The 20,265-nt window shown below is 45.2% G+C and overlaps 1 protein-coding gene across 12 annotated transcripts in view; it reads right to left on the bottom strand.

Annotated features, from left to right (window-relative positions):
- DENND1A (DENN domain containing 1A) overlaps positions 1-20,265 on the bottom strand; it is a 543,199-nt gene that overhangs the window by 46,067 nt on the left and 476,867 nt on the right. For all 12 annotated transcript variants that reach the window (XM_073021910.1, XM_008006322.3, XM_008006314.3 and 9 more), the window contains one exon: positions 13,629-13,760. In XM_073021910.1, the coding sequence (XP_072878011.1) occupies positions 13,629-13,760 (132 nt within the window). The remainder of the gene's footprint in view (positions 1-13,628; positions 13,761-20,265) is intronic.

Here is a 20,265-nt window from a genome sequence, read left to right on the forward strand (position 1 = left end):
TCTGGAGACCATAACTTGTGCCAAAGAAAGGATTTAAAAGGTGAGAAATGCCCACTGCAACTGGCTGGGGAAAGCAAGTGGGGACTGCCTGGACCAGGGGCAGACCCTTCGCATGAAACCAGCTGCCACCTCATCGCAGAGCAGCCTGGAACAGCCACCGTGTTTAGTTTCTCTGGTTTGGAACCCTCCCCATGCATCTCAGATGCAGCCTGAAGAAGATGCTCACTCCCATCTTAGAAAGACAAGCTCTCTGCCTAGTCCTTGAAGCAGATAAAAAGCAAGGGTGTTAACAAAACATTCCATCTATTTCCCAGTGATCTCCCGCAAGCTGGCCGTGAGGAGCTGATGGGCACCTCATGAGAATGCTGGTGGGGAGACCACCCTGAGGACCAAACTTGTTGAAGTTTAGAACAAACAAAAAAGGGGACTTAGAGATGCCTTATGGCATGATCACACAAGCACAAATATGGGCCTTTCAAACTTACCAGATGGATTCTGTCCATCAGAATTAAGTTGAACCACTCACCACAAGAATGTTAGACCCCTGAAGTCAGGAACCGTGTCATTGCCATCTCTGTTTTCACAGATGTAGCACAGAGTAGGCATCAGTGATGATTTGCTGAACGAATGACCTAGGTTCTTAGCTTCTACCCTTTTCCTCTCCTAGCCCCGGCATTGCAGTGGACTTGGTCACACTTGAGTCTCCAGGAGCTATCACAGGCAAATGCAGACAGCTGTGCCCATCCCTACACCCTGCCTCCTACCTCCCTGGTCTGCCATGCGCTAACCTGTCATTTCTCTTCTGTCCCTCCTCTATCCGGTGCCCTGATTAATGTCTGACCTTGACTCTCAGCTTTGCATGCTCTCTTGCTTTTAGGATCCCCACAGCTCTGGGTATGAACCATTCTCTGCTGTGAGACATGTGGACAAAGAGCTGAGACAGTGTCTCCTGTTTGGCTTCTGTACACATTGTCAACTTGATCTTCTCTCCCTTCTTTTGATAATGGCCCCAATTTCCTTTTCAGGAATGACCCCTTAGGTATGTGCTTCAGGAGGGGCCCTACCTGTGGCACACAAAAAACCCTTGGCCTCAATAATTGGTTCTGATGGGCATATAATCAAATTCGGCCCAGTGAGTCAATGCCATGCCTTGCATGGGAGTTACTAGGATGTGACAGTCACTTTCCTGTTGGTCTTGCACCTGGAAGGATTGCAGGCATCTTGCCACCAGGAGGGGAAAGCCTGCCTGAGAATGGTCGTAGCAAAAGAGGCAAGGCCAATAAATGAAGCAAAAAAAAAAAAAAATGGGGTCTAGGCTGGGTGCCGTGGCTCACACCTGTAATCCCAACACTTTGGGAGGCTGAGGTGGGCGGATCGCTTGAGCTCAGGAGTTCGAGACCAGCCTGGGCAATATGGCGAAACCCTGTCTCTATAAAAAAATACAAAAATTAACCAGGTTAAACTGAATCCAGCAGCACATCAAAAACTTGTCCACCATGATTAAGTTGGCTTCATCCCCAGGAAGCAAGGGTGGTTCAACATACACAAATTGATAAATGTAATTCATCACATAAACAGAACTAAAGACAAAAACCACATGATTATCTCAATAGACGCAGAAAAGAGTTTTGATGAAGTTCAATATTCCTTCATATTAAAAACTCCCAATAAACTAGGTATTGAAAAAATATACCTCAAAATAATGAGAGCTATATATGACACACCCACAGCTAATACCATGCTGAATGGGCAAACACTGGAAACATGCCCCTTGAAAAGCGGCACAAGACAAGAATGCCCACTCTCACCACTCCCATTCAACATAGTATTGGAAGTTCTGGCCAGGGCAATCAGGCAAGAGAAAGAAATAAAGAGTATTCAAATAGAAAGACAGGAAATCAAATTATCTTTGTTTGCAGATGACATGATCCTATATATAGAAAACCCAATAGTCTCAGCCCAAAAGCTTCTTAAGCTGATAAGCAACTTCAGCAAAGTCTCAGGATCAAAATCAATGTGCAAAAATAGCAAGCATTCCTATACACAAAGCAGAGAGCCAAATCATGAATGAACTCCCATTTACAATTGCTACAAACGAATAAAATACATAGGAAGACAGCTATCAAGGGAAGTGAAGGACCTCTTCAAGGAGAACTACAAACCACTGCTCAAGGAAATAAGAGGGGACACAAGCAAATGGAAAAACATTCCATGCTCATAGGTAGAATCAATATCATGAAAATGGACATACTGCCCAAAGTAATTTATAGATTCAACGCTATTTCCATTATTGACATTCTTCACAGAATTAGAAAAAACTATTTAAAAATTCATATAGAACCAAAAAAGAGCCCGAATAGCCAAGACAATCCTAAGCAAAAAGAACAAAGTTGGAGGCATCATGCTACTTGACTTCAAACTATACAACAAGTTTACAGTAACCAAAACAGCATGGTACTTGTACAAAAACAGATATAGACCAATGGAATAGAATATAAAACTCAGAAATAAAACTGCACATGTACAACCATCTGATCTTCAACAAACCTGACAAAAACAAGCAATAGGGGCCAGGCACAGTGGCTTGTGCCTGTAATCCCAGCACTTTTGGAGGTTGGGAGGGTAGACTATTTGAGGCTGGGAGTTCAAGACCAGCCTGGCTAACATGGTGGAACCCCATCTCTACTAAAAAATACAAAAATTAGCTGGGTATGGTGGCACACACCTATAATCCAATACTTGGGAGGCTGAGGCATGAGAATCGCTTGAACCTGGGAGGTGGAAGTTGCAGTGAGCTGAGATTGCACCACTGCCCCTGAGCCTGGGTGACACAGCAAGGCTCTATCTCAAACAAACAAACAAAAAACCAAAAAGCAATGGGGAAAGGATTCCCTATTTAACAAATGGTGCTGGGAGAAGTAGCTAGCCACATGCAGAAAATTGAAAGTAGACCCCTTCCTTACACTGTATACAAAATTAACTCAAGATGGATTAAAGACTTAACTGTATAATGCGAAACTATAAAAGTCCTAAAAGAAAATCTGGGCAATACCATTCAGGACATAGGTACAGGCAAAAAATTTCATTACGAAAATGCCAAAAGCAATTGCAACAAAAGCAAATATTGACAAATGGGATCTAATTAAAGAGCTTCTGTACAGCAAAATAAATTACCATCAGAGCGAACAGACAACCTACAGAATGGGAGAAAATTTTTGCAATCGATCCAGTGACAAAGGCCTAATGTCCAGCGTCTACAAGGAAACTGAACAAATTTACAAGAAAAAAAAATTCTATTAAAAAGTGGACAAAGGACATGAACAGACACTTCTCAAAAGAAGACATTCATGTGGGCAATGAACATATGAAAAAAAGTTCAACATCACTAGTCATTAGAGAAATGCAAATCAAAACCACAATGAGATACCATCTCACATCAGCCAGAATGGTGATTATTAAAAAGTCAAGAAACAACAGATGCTGGAGAGGTTGTAGGGAAAAAGGAACGCTTTTATATGGTTGGTGGGAGTGTAAATTATTTCAACTATTGTGGAAGACAGTGTGGTGATTCCATAAAGATCTAAAGCATAAATACCATTTGACCCAGCAATCCATTACTGGTTATATACCCAAAGAATATCAATTATTCTACTATAAAGATACATGCTATGTATGTTCACTGTAGCACTATTCACAATAGCAAAGACATGGAATCAACCCAAATGCCCACCAATGATAGACTGAAAAAAGAAAACGTACACCATGGAATACTATGCAGCCATAAAAAGAAATGAGGTCATGTCCTCGTTTGTCCTCCAGGGACATGGATGGAGTTGGAAACCATTATCCTCAGCAAACTAGTGCAGGAGTAGAAAACCAAACACTGCATGTTCTCAGTTACAAGTGGGAGCTGAATGATGAGAACACATGGACACACTGGGGGAATAACACATACTGGAGCCTGTCAGTGAGGGGCAGTGAGGGGAGCCAGAGCATCAGGAAGAACAGCTAAGGGATGCTGGGCTTAATACCTAGGTGATGGGTTGATCTGTGCAGCAAACTACCATGGCACACATTTACCTATATAACAAGCCTGCACTCCTGCATGTGTACCCTGGAACTTAAAGTAAAAGTTGAAGAAAAAAAAAAAATTAGCCAGGTGTGGTGGTGTGCATCTGTATAGTCCCAGCAACTTGGGGGGCTGAGGCAGGAGGATGGCTTGAGCCTGGAAAGTTGAGGCTGCAGTGAGCTGAGATCATGCCACTGCGCTCTAGCCTGGGTGACAGAGTGAGGCCCTGTCTCAAGCAAAACAAAGCAAAAGCAAAAAACAAAAACCAAAAAACTGGGGTCTGACGAACGTGATTGGATACCAAGCCATACCTGAAGCTTGTATAAGCCAACAATTTCTCTTTTGGGTTTTATGTCTCATGTGCCCTAACTAAATGTAGACACAGCTAAATGTATTAGGTTGATGCCAAAGGAATTGCGGGTATGGGACTGGACTGGCCTCTGGTACCTCCAGTGCTAGCTCCCACACATGCCCAGTTTTTATCTTGCATTCTACTCTCTCACACACACCAGAATATCATCCAACATGCCTTTGGGGTCTAGGGGTGAGTTTGATGTACAGAGCCTACACCAGGTGCAGAATACCAGCTTACTTGTCTTGGTTCCAACTGAGGCCCACAAACATTAAGGAGGGCCTGAGATCTGTAAGGATACCAGGAACAGTCTCACTTGTGGTCCACCCTTCTGGGATCCTGGGCCACCTGCCCAGGTGGTTGCACTGGCCCTCTCACTACAACCCAGGAAACTGCCATGTTCTCAGCATAGAGTTGGGCAAGAACGTGAGCTTTAGAATAAACAATGTAGCTTTGAATCCTGTTGATTCTGACCTGTGTAACCTTGACTAAGGCCCCATTCTCTGTGAGCCTGTCTCTTCCTCTGCAAGAGAGGATACCACCTGAGACCCTTACAGGTTGGCTGGAGGGATTCAGTAGACTAATCTACTGGAATGGCCTAGCATGGTCCCTGGAGATGAAACAGAGACCCATTCCCTCCAGGTCTCAGTGTGGAGCTTGATGGGAGGTGAGCAATTCATCTCCACGACCCTCCACACTGCTCTCAGGCCATCCTAACACCTTGCACATATGGGATGCTTAAACTGACCTTACAGTGCTCAAGTCCCAGAAGGAGGGATGATCTGGAAGGTCTGGAGGGGTGGACTGAGCTTGGTCCCTAGTGCTTCTGCAGCCAACCTAAACTTGGGCTGAACAGAGGTGGTGTAGCTTAGAGAGCAAATTACTATTTTGCACCTGGATTTTCACTCGGCTGCTGACATTTCTCAGTTCTTCCATGGCACATCAGGAGCCCTGGCCTCACTGCAGAGCCCTCTGGCCTTCTCCAGCTCTCTATAACGAGAGGAATACCACCTGAGGAGGCCACGCTGAATGCCTAATCACACAGCTTCTGAATGTTCAGCTCAATCATTATGAATTTCCAGAATCTGATTTCTCTTTTTTGATTGGCAAGTTTTTCTTCTTGAAATCGAATATGTCTGGCTCAAAGGAGCAAACCCCAGCCTTGTTAACCTTTCATCAGAAAGCTGTCTCTGGGCTAGCCTGGGCTCTGAAAAGGTGAGTGCACGTGGAAAGACAGGCCTAGCCAGCCACCCTCATCAGGGAGACCTGACAAACGCACCACCAATTAGGGGCCACACTGCTTTTGGTCATGGCAGCAAATGAGTCCAAACAACTCTGGACAGCCACCCTATCAGGACCGAAGGGAGGGTAGTGTCGCGGTCACCCTATAGCAGGCACAGAGGCTGGATCAGAGCAGGAGAAGCTGGAGGGAGCAGAGTGGGGAGATCACAACCCTACCTCTGCTCTCTCACACAAAAACATGGATGAGAGGGGAAGAAACAGGGGCAATGGAAAAGGAGAAATATGCTTTGGAAACAACAGGGGTTGAAAGAGAGGTGTGCAGGGTGTACCACCTCATGGACTGTGGGTGTGTGACTGGGATGGGCAAAAAAAATGACTGGATTGTAGACCACAATGCTCACCACCAGGTACCTTCTGCCCCAACCTGCCCCATGGCTCCTTCTTTCCACGTGTTTGATTCAGGCTTGGGCAGCATTATCTGCTCTTGCTGGTGCTGGCTCCGGGCCTTCTCCCTCTGCCTGATGGCACTGGGCCTCCTCTGGGCTTGGGGTTTGCCTTTCCCACCCAGAGGTGTAGGGACACAGGTCAGTTGCCATGTATTGCATGCAGAGGGCCGCCCCCGAGGGAGTGTGTGCTCTGAGAGCCTCGGTGAAGGCCAAGACTGGGCAGACAGGGTTGGGTGGGAGGCAGTGTCAGCAAATGATTCACAGCCAGCTCCCCCTTGCACACTGGGGAAAGAGACTGATATTTACCAGGGGCCTGTGCGCCTGCGCTGACCTAGGTACTAAAGGCAATGTCTCATTTAATCCTTATAGCAACCTATGATGTGGACTCCTCTATAGATGAGGAAACGGAATTTCACTGAGGCTAAGTAACTTACTGCAGGTCACCAGGTAGTGAGTGGCACAGCTGAAATTTAAGTCCAGAACTGCCCTATTCTAAAACCTGTGCTTCGTCCACTCTACCTCATTGTCTCCAGGAACTGATCCACGTTTCCCTTTCAGCAGGTACATCTTGGGGAAGCAGGAGATTATATTTGCTTTCTCTCTCTCTTCTCTACAAATGGATCGTATATATGTGTGAGCCTGTGTGTGTACATGATGTGTAATGTTTTTTCAAATACCATTTGAAAGTAAGTTGCAAGCATCGTGTTACTTCACCCCTCAGACTTCAGCCTGCCTCTCCTAGGAATAAAGATTAACCCCTACAAACTATCATATTAACATTAATCCCATATCATCATCTAACATTCCAGTCCATCTTCAAATTTTCCAACTTTCCCAAGAACATCTTTAAAGCTTTCTTTTCCTTAAAAAAAAAAAAAAAACAAACATAATCCAAGTTAGGTTCACACTTTGCACTTGGGCATGTATCCTAGTCTCTTTCACAGATAAAATCTTTATGCCTAATTTATCCTGTTGCTTGCTTCACTTGATGTGATTCAAGGGATGATGGGCCCCTCCCTTCCCCTGACTGCTTTCCCCACTGTGCTGCTCCTGCACAGCTCTGCCCATCCCTGGGGCACCGGAGAAGGGGGGTCCCAGTCTTCTGCCTCATTCCTCTCCATTCCCTTCTGGGGGCACATGAGACTGACCTTAGGAACTCAGAAAAACACACAAAATAAAATGACACAGGATCTAAATTGCTATAACACAAAGCTGTTTCTGTATGGAAACAAAATCCTTTTTTTTTTTTTGAGATGGAGTCTCGCTCTGTCACCCAGGCTGGAGTGCAGTGGCACAGTCTCGGCTCACTGCAACCTCCGCCTCCCGGGTTCAAGCGATTCTCCTGCCTCAGCCCCCTGAGAAGCTGGGACTACGGGTGCACGCCATCATGCCTGGCTAATTTTTGTATTTTTAGTAGAGACAGGGTTTCACCATGTTGGCCAGGCTGGTCTTGAACTCCTGACCTCAGATCATCCACCTGCTTTGGCCTCCTACAGTGCTGGCTGCGCCCGGCCTCACTTCAAAATCCTTATTTATGGAAAGTGAATTTGGAAATAGTTTGTGACCACTAAGAGAATGTTCATTTTTCTTCTTTAAATGAATTAGAATTATAAGCATAGCAATTAGAATCATAAGAAATGAAACCAAATAACTTGCTAAAGGCACAGCAAGTGCTTCAACAACAATCAATTATTCCTTAATTTAAACATCCACACCAATAATAAAACCCCAGGATGTGCACTGACTGCCAGCTCAGTGCCAGGCCCTGCAGTGGACTTTTGGTGGGAAGACGAGCATTAAAGAAACATTGCAGGGCTGCGTGACAAGTGGTGTGTGCAAAGTTCTGGGGTAGCATGAAGACAGGAGCAACTTACTCTTCCTAGGGAAGTTGGGAGAATTTATCGGGAGGCCTGCTCTGGGGTTGGACAGACATATCACGAAGGGGCCGAGGGGGAAGATGGAGTCTTTAGGAGAGGCTGGGAGTGGGGGTGAGGCGGCCACTAGTGCATGCTTACATTGGACCCCAGCAAGGCCACATGAGGACTACGGGGAGTGCCAGTTAGGAGCCTGTGAAACAGTCCAGGTGAGCGATTATGCTGCCTGCACCACAGCTGTGGCAAAGGCGATGGAGAGGAGAAGATGAAGCAGTTTTCAGGGGCGGAAGGAGAGGATCTGGGGAGGGGGAGGGTGGAGCTTGGCTCTGGATAGACAGTCTGTGTCATTCACTGGGGTGGAAGATGGAGGAGTGAGTTTGGTGGGGAGTGTACGTTCAGACCAGAGGCCTGGGGTGTGCACCTGCTGGAGGTGGTGAGGAGGCAATGGCTGAAGTGAAGGGAACTGTGCGTGGCTTCCAAGCTCAATGGGGCAGGAGGAATCTCTCAGGGCACTCAGAGCCAAGGGTGCTGAGAAGGCATTTGCTAGCTCGGCATCTTCTCCACCCTAGCATGGGACTGGCACTAAATGACCCAGCTCATGCTCCTGATGCCAGAATTATCCATACGCACAGACAAGCCGGCAACCACATCCCAAGAACTTGCTGGGCTGCTATCCAGACCTCTCTGCCGCAGTTCTCTGAAAGCCACAGTGGTGCTTGGTTTTGGTTTAACCAGCTTTTCAAACTTTACATTAAAGAGGTTTAGAAACCTTTGTTCAGATGGGAGAAGAATAGAGGCAGCACCTTTCAATACACGTTTTTTGGAATCTATCAGATTGGAAGGCAGGCAACTACTTTGTTTGCAGGATCAATCATTTGGGGGAAACACAAAGAAGGGGGCTCTGGAAGGGGTTTGCTGTGATATTCTCAGGGAAGCCTCAGTCTCGGCCAAGGCCTAGAGCCTTGGCCATCTGCACCTAGGACTAGGGTCTGGTGTCACTGAACTCACACAATCAGGCCATTCTCCTAGCAAGGAGGCAGAGCTGCACATAGCCAAGAGAAGCAGAGGTGCTGCTGCTGCTGGCTTTGGAGTAGGAATTAGCTACTCATTCCAGCAACGCTGTCCCAGCATGCCTCCTCATGTGTACGATGGGTAAAATGCCTTCTTCCTCACCTGCTGATGGCAAAATCTCAAGTCAACGCCCACGGATGTGAAAGCATCTATGGCTCACCCGTTTTATTAAGTGTAGGAAGCAGAGCAGTTTCCACAGGGGTCCTCGGGAGGGAAGCGGGCCAAGGCCAGCTATTCTAACCAAGGGGTGCCCAGGGCTGCTGGGGAGGACACTGCTCCCTCACTCCTTCTATAGCTGTGGGAAGGAGGAGCTTCCATTTCCTACCCTAGGAGAGAAACCCACGGCGCGAATCCTTGGCTTGGCCAGGCACCCTCTTGTTCAATCCTGCCCAGAGGAGGAGGAGGAATGCCCTCCAGGGGAGTCTGGGAGAAGGAACTGAGCTGCATCACCCCTTCCAGCTCCCTTTTGGGAGCAGCCAGCGCAAGGCCCTCCCGCAGCTCCTGCTTGCTAGGAGTTTACGGGCAGCTCCATGCTGGAGACACCTGCCATTGTCCACTTATTCCGAGTGGAGGAACGCAGTCTTCACATTCTCAGGTGAAGTGTTTGCAACATTTGCCCTCAGGTCTAATGCAATATTCTCCTTTCAGGCTTATCAATAAACACTTTTATCTCATTTGACTGTCCCCTGGGCTTTATTTCCCAAATGATACTAAACTTGAGAAGGGGAAACACAGTAATTTAAAGCCTCTCTAAACTGCAACATCCTCCAAGGCAGGAATAGGCATTCTCAAGTTGATACTTTTGAATTCTTAAAGAAACTACATGATCAGGAGGCAGAGGCTAACTAAAAACCTATTTACTTTGCTCTGACAAGCTGAGTGGCCTAACATATGTCTGCTTTAGAAAACAAATGAATTATTAGCGAGTTTGGTTTGTTGACAAAATACCTTTTTTTTTTTTTTTTTTTTTTTTTTGAGACAGGGTCTCGCTCTGTCACCCAGGCTGGAGTGCAGTGGTACGATCTCAGCTCACTGCAACCTCTGCCTCCTGGGTTCAAGCAATTCTCATGCCTCACCCTTCTGAGCAGCTGGGATTACAGGTGCCCACCATAACACCCGGCTAATTTTTATATTTTTAGTAGAGATGGGGTTTCACCATGTTGATCAGGCTATTGACAAAATATTTTTAAATTATAGTGTCCAAGTTGGGACTATGACTGATTATGAAGTGCCTATGACTATGAAGTGGGCCTGGAGATGAAGAGGGAGCCTCTGTGGGGCCCTGGGAGTGCTTGGAGCCTACTTCCCTCATTGTCTTTATCGCTCCAATTGGGCCTGCCCATCTGCTGGTCTGTCTCATCAATATGCCCCACAATGGTGGGGACTGAGAACTTATTCATCTTATACACGGCATCTTACACATGGTAGGTCTCCATAGACAGGTGAATACATGCATACTTAAATGGAGGAATGATCACAGCCTGGAAGGAGGAACACTCCACTGAGAGGAGGGCAAGGCAGCACCTTCTCTCCCCTGGTAGTAGCAGCTCTTGCCTCAACACTAAGCTCCCCTCTTGCTAGCCCCCACTGCAGAGCTGTTGTCAGAGGTCTCTGTGGAGCCGCCCTGGCTAGCTGCACAGGCACCGGCTTTGCTGGGTGGAGAGATGAAGGCAACAGTCTCAACGGTTTCCATCCCCACTGGCAAGCGAAGTGTTCTTAAAGAACGAAATCCACAGAAACACAGACCCAAGGCAAGGATATTTTTTGAGGTTAAAATAGGTGCTCTCTCTGGCTGGTTAAGATTATTTTGCCAGGGCAGGGTACAGCTGCTTTAATAGACATATCACATGCAGTCCCTGCTTGGTTTGAGAGCTGGTGTGGGCTCGAGGTGAGGTGTCTGGGCTTGGGTTTCCAAGCTGGTGAAGTGGCCCTGGGCAGGTTCTTTCATGTCTGTGAGCTCCAGCTCTGGGTCAATAAAATACGGCTAATGGTCCCTTCCTCAAAGGGATATGGTGGAGACAACAAAAAAGATACTGAGGAGTCTGTTGGTTTCCAAAACGAGAATATATACCATTAGGGCTACGTGAGTGCATTAGGCGATCCATAGATAAACACTTCAAATTGTTTTCTACGTTAGAAAACACTTGTACTAGTATATCAAACCTATAATTTCACCAATGGCATCTCTGAAGATGAGGCTAAGATGCTATAGATGTCAAGTCTGAGTCTTGTTTAAAGAAGACTATCAAGTAAAAAAAATAGTATAGATGATAGAGGGTGTGGTAAAAACTTTTGAAATGAAACTCAAGAGACTGTTCTTTGGGAAGAATATAGAGTCCTTAAAACTCATTCCTGCCGGCAGTAGGTGCTCTAGAAACGGTACTTGTTATGGTCAACAGCCCATCAAACCAGGGACCCGGGAAAAGACTCAAGGACAACGTACCATGAGGGCAAAGCTGGAAAGAGTTAAAAGAAAGGGGTCTGTGGTTTCCCTGGCTCAACCCCCCCTCCCCCTGCAGCTAATCTGTCACCTAATGAAGAAGGGGCCGGCACAAGTGAGCTAGCTGGCAGTTCACTTACAGCAAACTGATTAAGAATGTTCAACCAACAGCAGACTGTAGACCTTTCCAGAGAAAATAAATAGAGTGTAGACTGTATGCAAATGTGTTTGTCACTTTGACAGCACGTCTCAATTAAGGCATCTCGCGGCTGTGGGTAGGCGCTGCGGCTGCAGCTGGAAGGGAGAGTCTGCTGCATGGCTGATACTAGGGGCTTGACCTTAATCCGCATGCATGCATTAAAAAAAAAAAATCCTGCCTTCCTGTACACTTGCATAATGCTGGCAGCCACGTGAGGGAAGTGACAAACGGGGGAAAAAAGCCACTTTCATCCTCTCCAGTTTGCAGACCGGTGAAGGCACAGACAGCTCTTATTTCAACAGAGTTTGGGGTGGCTTTTTTCATTGTTTATCCCCACCCGTGCACACACACATACTCTTATTCTGCATTTAGCTGGGAATGACATTAAAGAATCTCTACTTCTGGCTGAAATGGAAAGAAGGTCTTTCTCCATTTCAAATAGGGCCTCCTTTTTTTGTGTTTCGAAAATGGAATGTTTAACACCATGAAATCCCTCTCCCCCGCCCCCTCTTTCTCTGTAATGGGCTCCAAACTCCAGTGAGGGGCTCCTTTCATGGGAAGGTTGGTGTGTGCAGGAATGAGGACAAAGGAAAGCAGGAAGCTGACTCTGGAATGCCACGCTGGCGACAACCAGGGGCTGCGCTTTCAGCGAACACAGCCAGGGAACTGGGGTGCGGATTTCTCCAACAGGGCCTGCGCCTGGGGCTGGGGGGAGGCAGCTCTTCAGGGGAGCAGACACCAATGCAATTTGAAAATACTCATTAACTAAATGAGTATCACCCTGTGGATTCTTCTTCCTTGCATTTCATTTCAATTTTTATTACATCCTTTTAAGTATAAAATCAGAAAAGGAAAGAACCTCCCCAAGTTAAAGATGTATAAACATATATTATCTGAAAATACTGATTAGAGAAGAGTGACTTTTATGTTCCAACCAACTCACCCCTTACAGTAATAACCTAGAGCAAGAACTTTCTTAGTTTCGTTCATTTCTGAATAGCTCAATGCCTGGTGCATAGTAGGCACTTGATAAAGGTCTGTTAAAAACAGGAATGTAGGCTTCTAGGTCCTTTACACGTGGTGAAATAGCAATCACATTTAAGATAAAAATCATAAAGACTCTTAATCATGCGTCATCTAATAAATGGCTACAGAATCAGGTGATTTAAAAATAAATAACCTTGCAAACTCTTGTTACAGCCATATCTTGCCAAAAGAGCCATTTCTCATAGATCTCTCCAAATGATGACTTTCACTAACCAAAAGTCAATTCAAGAGATGTAGGAAAGGGCACACAATCCTTTTTAACCAAAAATATAATTACAAGTAGGAAGGGGATACAAAATTTTAGCTTCTATACAGACTGCAATGTTTTACTTAAGGGAAAAAAATAGACAATTTTTCAAATGCTCTGGTAGTTGAAAACAGTTGCTTAAAAAACTGAATCTCTAGAATTGTAGTGCGGGTGTTTACTCTCAGAAGCACGACTCCTGATATTGATTTTCAGGAAGTACATTAATAAAGAACTCCTAATTGATTTTTTTTTTTTTAAAGACTTCGCTTGTTGCCTTTTATTTGAAGTGTGCAAAGAAGGGCCCGGGATGCTAAAGTGTTCTAATGAGATGCTTAGCTAACAGAGGCACCTTAAGCAGAGTGCCTTGGAGTAAGGGAGGCAGCAGTGCATTTAATGACTTCATTCAACAGTCCCGCTCATTTATGACCTCAGCCGTGCTGTCTCCTCAAAATTTTTGAAAATTTGCCTGCAAAACATGTTTGCACCAAATAAACATTTAAAGATGTGAAAACCTCCGTGGAGCTGCACTGCCAAAGAGAACTGAAATGAAACACTGTCTGCTGCATGTGCTACAGCTGCTGCTAAAAACGAAAATTAAAAAAAAAACCCAAACAGACAGGTAGGAGGGCCAGGGTACACACCTGTCCAAAGTGGACTGTGATTGGCCGCCGGTCTTCTCGGAGCTTGGGGTCCTTGGCCTCCACCAGGGGGGACGGTGCAGTCTTTGGCAGCTGCTCTTCTGGGGTGGGGGCGCAGCCGTTCTCAGCAATGTCCTGCAGGGAGAAGGAGAGTCGAGGGTTGGCATTGGCGTTCTGGCACCTGTGTTCCCTCTCACCCCACAAGGAAGAGGCCTGCCACATGACTCTCTCTGTGACATTCTGAGCCTGTCCTCCTGATGAAGATGGGGGGAATGGAGGGCTAATTTGGCTCTTTGACTTTTCAGAACTAGAGAAACCCAAACCATCCATGTTAAACTATAAAGATAACACAATAATTCACAACAGTGGGGAAAACAATTATTATGGTTCATCTTATTCTCTTACGCGGCTATTTTCATTTTTATATATTCACTTTGTCCACAGGCAGACATTTAAAAATTACTTGCAATCACAGCTCATGCATAATTTTATATCCTGCTTTTCCCAATGTATTACAAGCATTTTCATGTTGCTACAAAGTCATTACAAAAATAATTTTACTAATGCATATTTCACTGAGCGGATATACAATAATTTAATATAACACAATTCAGTATTCCACTACTATTGGGCATTTAGGGTTCTTTCTAATTTTTTTTAAACGTTTGAAATGCCAGTGATAAATACTGCAGTTTTTCTTTCTTTCATATTATTTCTTTTTATGGAAATCCCCAGGAATGAAATTACTAGGTCAACAGATATAAACATTTTCAAGGCTTTTTATTCATTCTATCAAATTGCTTTCCAGTTTACACCAACTACCAACAATGGATGCATTACCAGTTTCACGGTATTTGTGAGCTGTATCATTTTAAAAATGTATCGCTAATTTAATAGATGAAAAATTCGACTTCATTGTTGCTTTAATTTGCATTACTTTAACTATGAGTATGGACACTTTTTCCACATTTGTTTACTGATGATGTGAATAAGATGTGTTTGTTCCTACCTCTTCCTACCCCTAATCTTTCTGGCAGAAAATAAAAAGATTGAAGTCTGAATCAGCACTCTTTGACTTGGGAAACATTTAGGGACCAAAGAAATCTTTTTAAATCCAGAAATTTACATTTAATTTGTGCTTCTGATGACTGAAGTCAAATTATCAGGAAAAGGAAAACCCCAATGTGCAAAAGGCAGGTCACGGCTCTGGTGGCTGAAGCCGGCAGCTGACTATACACACGGGTCATTTGGAGCCTGGATGGGGCCACTCATGCATCAAGGGTCCCGTGTTTTACTCAAGTCAAGGAAGTTGCTTCAGTCTTCATTGGAACCAGGCGGAGAATACATGTACAAATAAATATTTAAATAATCATTTTTCTTACCAAATAAAAATAACTCAGCCAGAATTATATAATGAACACAAGTTCCAATTATTTTCATTGCAAAGCAAATACTTTGGTCAACAAAACATATCCCCTTAGTACTGATTAAATTCTGCACATGAGAAACTTGATACTTGGTTGCTCCTAACTTCTCAGCTAAGAGAGAATGGTGGGACATGGAGGAAAGTGGTCCCTTATTGAAAAATAATGCATTAAAGAAGAAACTTATATACATCTCTAAGACTCAGTTTCCTCATCTGTGAAATGGGCATATGGTAGCATGAAGATTAAAGGAGACAGATAATACAACTGAGTGTCAAGAACATTATTAGCCATTCAGTAAATTACGGAAATTATACAACCTACCCTCCACCACCAATATTTGACCTCACACATCCAGCTGCCTACCAGCTGGCCTCCTTTCCTAAGGAATCAAGGCTGCCTGTAGAGGCCAGACCTGAGGAATCTGTACTGCTTGGTAAACAACAAAGGGAGATGATGACCTCTTGGCTTTACAGGGAGGGCTTGGATCAAGTGGCCCACGTTTGATCAGCCAGTCTCAGCCAGGCTGAGGTTCAGTGATGAAAGAGGTTGTCGATGGCTAAACAGAAACAGCTCTTTTGGAAAGGGGCTGTCCAAAGGTGCTCAGGTCAAGTGGAAAAAGACAGGGAGGGGTTCCATCTGTGCTAGAAAACAACAATGGGCAAAAGGGGCATTTTGGATCCAGGTGAAGATCCTACAGGATAGATATGAGAGAGTGAACAAGGTCAAACATGAACAAATTCACTTTTGGTTCAGGTAAAATTTTGTGCATGGGTGTGTGTGCCTGTTTGTGTTTGGCTGAAAAAAAAAATGAAGCTGTAAGGTAATATGGTAAAAAAAATACTGGTATTAATAGAAAACTCTAAGGTAATAGCTATTTAGAAAAAAAAGAACAATTCACGTAGTAGTTTTGGAAAAAGTGTCTTAGTTCACGCTTATAAGTAAAAATACTATCTTATAGTTTTGTTTTTCCCATTAACTAGTTGTCTAATCTTTCCAATTCACTCAACCTCTCTGCACCTATTGCCTTAGTTTTGTAATGGGAGACTACCACCTGCTTGGCAAACGTCAAAGCTACTGGGAGAACGGGTGAAATGGGATATGAGGAAGCTTTGAAAAATGTCACAGCACTGTGCAAATTGAACCTCAATTTGCAAAACGGAGGAGAGCGCCTGCTAAAAAGCAGAGCTTCCCTGTGTGGACGGCCCACCCCGCGCTCTTCCAGACCCTTGACCTTCATTCTCACAGTTAGTTCCCACAATGATCACAAGGTAAATGGGATTATCCTGCTTTTATAGGTGAAGAAATAGGGCTCAGAAGGGGTAACTTACCCAAGCCACATAGTTAGAAGGTGGAGGAGCCCAGAGCTATGGGCGTCCTGGCGCTTTTATGCAGCATCAAGCCGTAACGACAGCACAAGTGAAGGTATTCTGAATTGAGGAGCTGCTCAACAAGTCCTCAGATGTAATCTCCTCGGAAGCCCCTGGTTACACTGATCATAGGCTGCCATGCTTAGCACTATCTTACTTTTGTATCTCTATCATCTGTAAGTTCATTGGGGTCTGGGTTCTCTAACCTAGAGCCTTGAATCTAGTACATGCTCCAAATAAAGCTTTGTAAAGTGGAGTTAAACATTTGGAAGGGAAATGTGTCCAATACACAAATGTACCTGTGTGTCAAAAAGCAGTGCTGCACCTTCATTTATTAGAAGATCCAAAGATGCAAAAGGTTTCTTATAAAGTCCTGTGGTGCAGGCTACCAATTTATTAGCCTCTTTACTATTTCCTCCATCTGAAGAAGGACAACAGCTTCCTTTCAGGATGCCACAGGCAGCAGAATAGGAGGAGCCCAAGTCAAGAAAGAAATAGAGGCTGGGTATGGAGGCTCACGCCGGGAATCCCAGCACTTTAGGAGGTCAAGGTGGAAGGATCACTTGAGCCCAGGAGTTTGAGACCAGCTTGGGCAACATGGGGAAACCCCATATCTACAAAATAATATAAAAATTAGCTGGATGCAGTAGTGTATGCCTGAATTCCCAGCTGCCTGGGAGGCTGAAATGGGAGGATCACCAGAGCCTGGGGAGGCTGAGGCTGCAGTGAGCCGTGATCAAGCCACTGCACTCCAGCCTGGGCAACAGAGTGAGACCCTGTCTCAAGGAAAAAAAAAAAAAAAAAAAAAAAGGAAGGGGGCATTCAAATTCTCTGTTCTATCTCCTGGTAGAGATCTTACACATAGTAGGGAGCTAATAACAGCAACTTTTGATTCCCATGATTAAAGAAACTGTGGCCTAAGAACTAATGTAGCTGTCAGCAAAGGGCTTGGGAAACAGATACTCTCAAACCCTTCTTGTGGGAATATAAATTGGCAATTTATATGAAAACCCTAAAAGATGTACATGCCCTTTGGCCCACTGCTCCCATTTTTAGAAATTTATCCTAATGAAATAATAAGAATTTATTCTAAGTCTTGCCTATGTGGATATTCGCCTAGAAAAAAATTGGAACTCATGTAAGGGTCCAACAATGGGAATATTAAATAATGCATGTATGTCCATCAGATAAAATCTGATGTAATCATGTAAAATAATGACATGTGGGCCTGGTGTAGTAATCCTAGCACTTTGGGAGGCCAAGGTGGGCAGATCGCTTGAGGTCAGGAGTTTGAGACCAGTCTGGCCAACATGGTGAAACCCTATCTCTACCAAAAATACAAAAATTAGCCAGGCGTGGTGGCAGACGCCTGTAATCCCAGCTATTTGGGAGGCTGAGGCAAGAGAATCGCATGAACCAGGGAGGCAGAGGTTGCAGTGAGACGAGATCGTGCCACTGTACTCCAGCCTAGGCAACAGAGTAAAACTCCGTCTCAAAAAATAAAACAAAACAAAATAAAATAAAGACATGTTGAAGAAATATTTAGTGGTCTGGGAAATGCCCAGGATATAGTACATGAAAATGCAGGTTATAAAATGAGATTATTTTTTGTTCCTCTGTTTCACTGAGGTTTCCTCAATAAACATGCATTTTGTTTGAAACAGGAAAAAACCCGACCTTCTAAATGTCATTTCTAAAAAGCAGAAACAAGAAGCTAGCAGGAGGGTTAAACTTGCTCCTTCCCGAAGGGTCACACAGGAGGAAGACCCCAGACAGAGCTACAGATCAGGGGCCACCACAGGGTGGCAAATCTCTTCCTGGAGCCCCAAGGCTCAGCTCAGAGAGTTACGGGGGTCCTGCCGGTTCCTGTCCCTCGGTAAAGCAAGGCAGTCAGAAAGTCACTGTATTCCTGTCATTTTCCTTGAGCGTTTACTGGAATTAGAAGCCATGACTATGCTCTAACCTCCAGCCCTCTGTGGAGAAGGCAGGCACAGCATACGGTAAGTCTCTGGACGTGAGTCTCTATGAGAAATCGGGGAGGCAAGGACCCAGGGTCTCAGAAGACTAGAGGACAAAGAGGGTTCTGGGTGGCCTTGGGTAGGGGCTGGGGTGGGAGCCGAGGAAAGGACTTATGAGCCAGTGATGAGAGAGTAGAGCCCCAGGCCCAGGGAGGCAGACAGCAGGGCCTGCTGTGGCCCAGCGGCCAGGGCATTCCACCCCTGGGCTGCCCCCAGGCAAGGAGGTGGAAGGTTTGAAAGGTCTGAAATGTTTTAACCAAGGGAGTGACTTGGTCAGTGCTGGGTCCTACACAGATTCCTCTGGTGGTTGTATGGACAACCTCAAGGGACTGGTCTCCAGATGTGCGTGCATGGGTATTTGGGCAGACTGGGTGTTCCAGATGTGGGACATAAGAGGACAGAGAGGACCAGATGCAATGGCTCATGCCTGCAATCCCAGCACGTTGGGAGGCTGAGGCGGGTGGATCACCTAAGATCAGGAGTTCGAGACCAGCCTGGCCAACATGGCAAAACCCCGTCTCTACAAAAATACAAAAATTAGCCAGGTGCAGTGGGTGCCTGTAATCCCAGCTACTCGGGTGGCTGAGGCAGGAGAATCACTTGAACCTGGGAGGTGGAGGTTGTGGTGAGCTGAGATCACATTGCACTTCAGCCTGGGCAACAGAGTAAGACTCCATCTCAAATACAAACAAAAGACAGACAAAAGGGAAACTCCCAATTATTCAGTGGCTACTAAGTGTTGCTATTTCAACACATTATCTCTTCCACTCCTTCCAACAATCCAGCAAAAACTTGTATTTCCTCTAGTTAACAGATGAGAAAAACTAGGTTCAGAGAGGTCTCGTAACTTACCCAACGTCACACGGTTAATATCCTACACAACCAGCACTGAGCCCAGCTTGCCTGCCTCAGAAGCCCAAACACCACATCACCATGTGGGGGAGTTGAGAGGCCCCTATGGGCAGAGGCCTTCCCGTCTGACTCATGCTGCGGGTGTGAGAACTCCCGTCTCCATTTACAGACTCGTGCCGCACCCTTCTTTTCCCAGGCCACCTCACAGCACAGCAAATGCAAATGAAAATATGAATATTGATATCAAAATAGTAACCAAAGTTGGAATTTCTGTGATTGAGGCTGCAGCGTATTTTAATGTGTCGGGAGACAGGGAGCTGACAGTTGTGTGATAAGGTGTGAAAACGTCTGTTCTACCAGAGTCTACCTAGCTCGCCCTGCCCCACGCATGCTTACTCACTCCCTTCCATGGGAACAGTTTGGCCAGAAATTCAAGCCTCTGTGAAAGCAACTGTGAATTTGCTCCTTTCAATCACAGAGATTCTAAATCAACAAGCTCGATTTGTCTTTTAAAGATCAAACATTTGAAATCCCAGAACTTTGAGAGGCCCAGGAGGGAGGATCGCTTGAGCCCAGGAGTTTGAGACCAGTATGGGCGACACAGCAAAACTCTGTCCCTAAAAGAAATTAGCCAGGCATGGTGGTGCATGCCTGTTGTCCTAGCTACTCTGGAGGGTGAGGCGGGAGGATCCCTTGAGCCTGGGAGGTCAAGGCTGCAGTGATTGTGCCACTGCACTGGGAGACAGAGTGAGACCCTGTTTCAAAACAAAGAAAAACAAAACAAAACAAAACAAAAAAAAAAGAAAAGAAGAAGGTCAAAGATTCAGAAACTTTACAAACGACTGTGAAATGGGCCCATTTGGCTAAATCACTTTGATACCGAAGAAAAAAGAGAAAAATTTCAGGGGTTCCTCAATAGGCAAAAGAGGATATCCCTATGTGGCTGTCTTAACATTGCCTGCAGGTGAGGGGAAAT

This window comes from Chlorocebus sabaeus, chromosome 12 (assembly GCF_047675955.1).
Source record: "Chlorocebus sabaeus isolate Y175 chromosome 12, mChlSab1.0.hap1, whole genome shotgun sequence".
NCBI classification, from domain to species: Eukaryota; Metazoa; Chordata; class Mammalia; order Primates; family Cercopithecidae; genus Chlorocebus; species Chlorocebus sabaeus.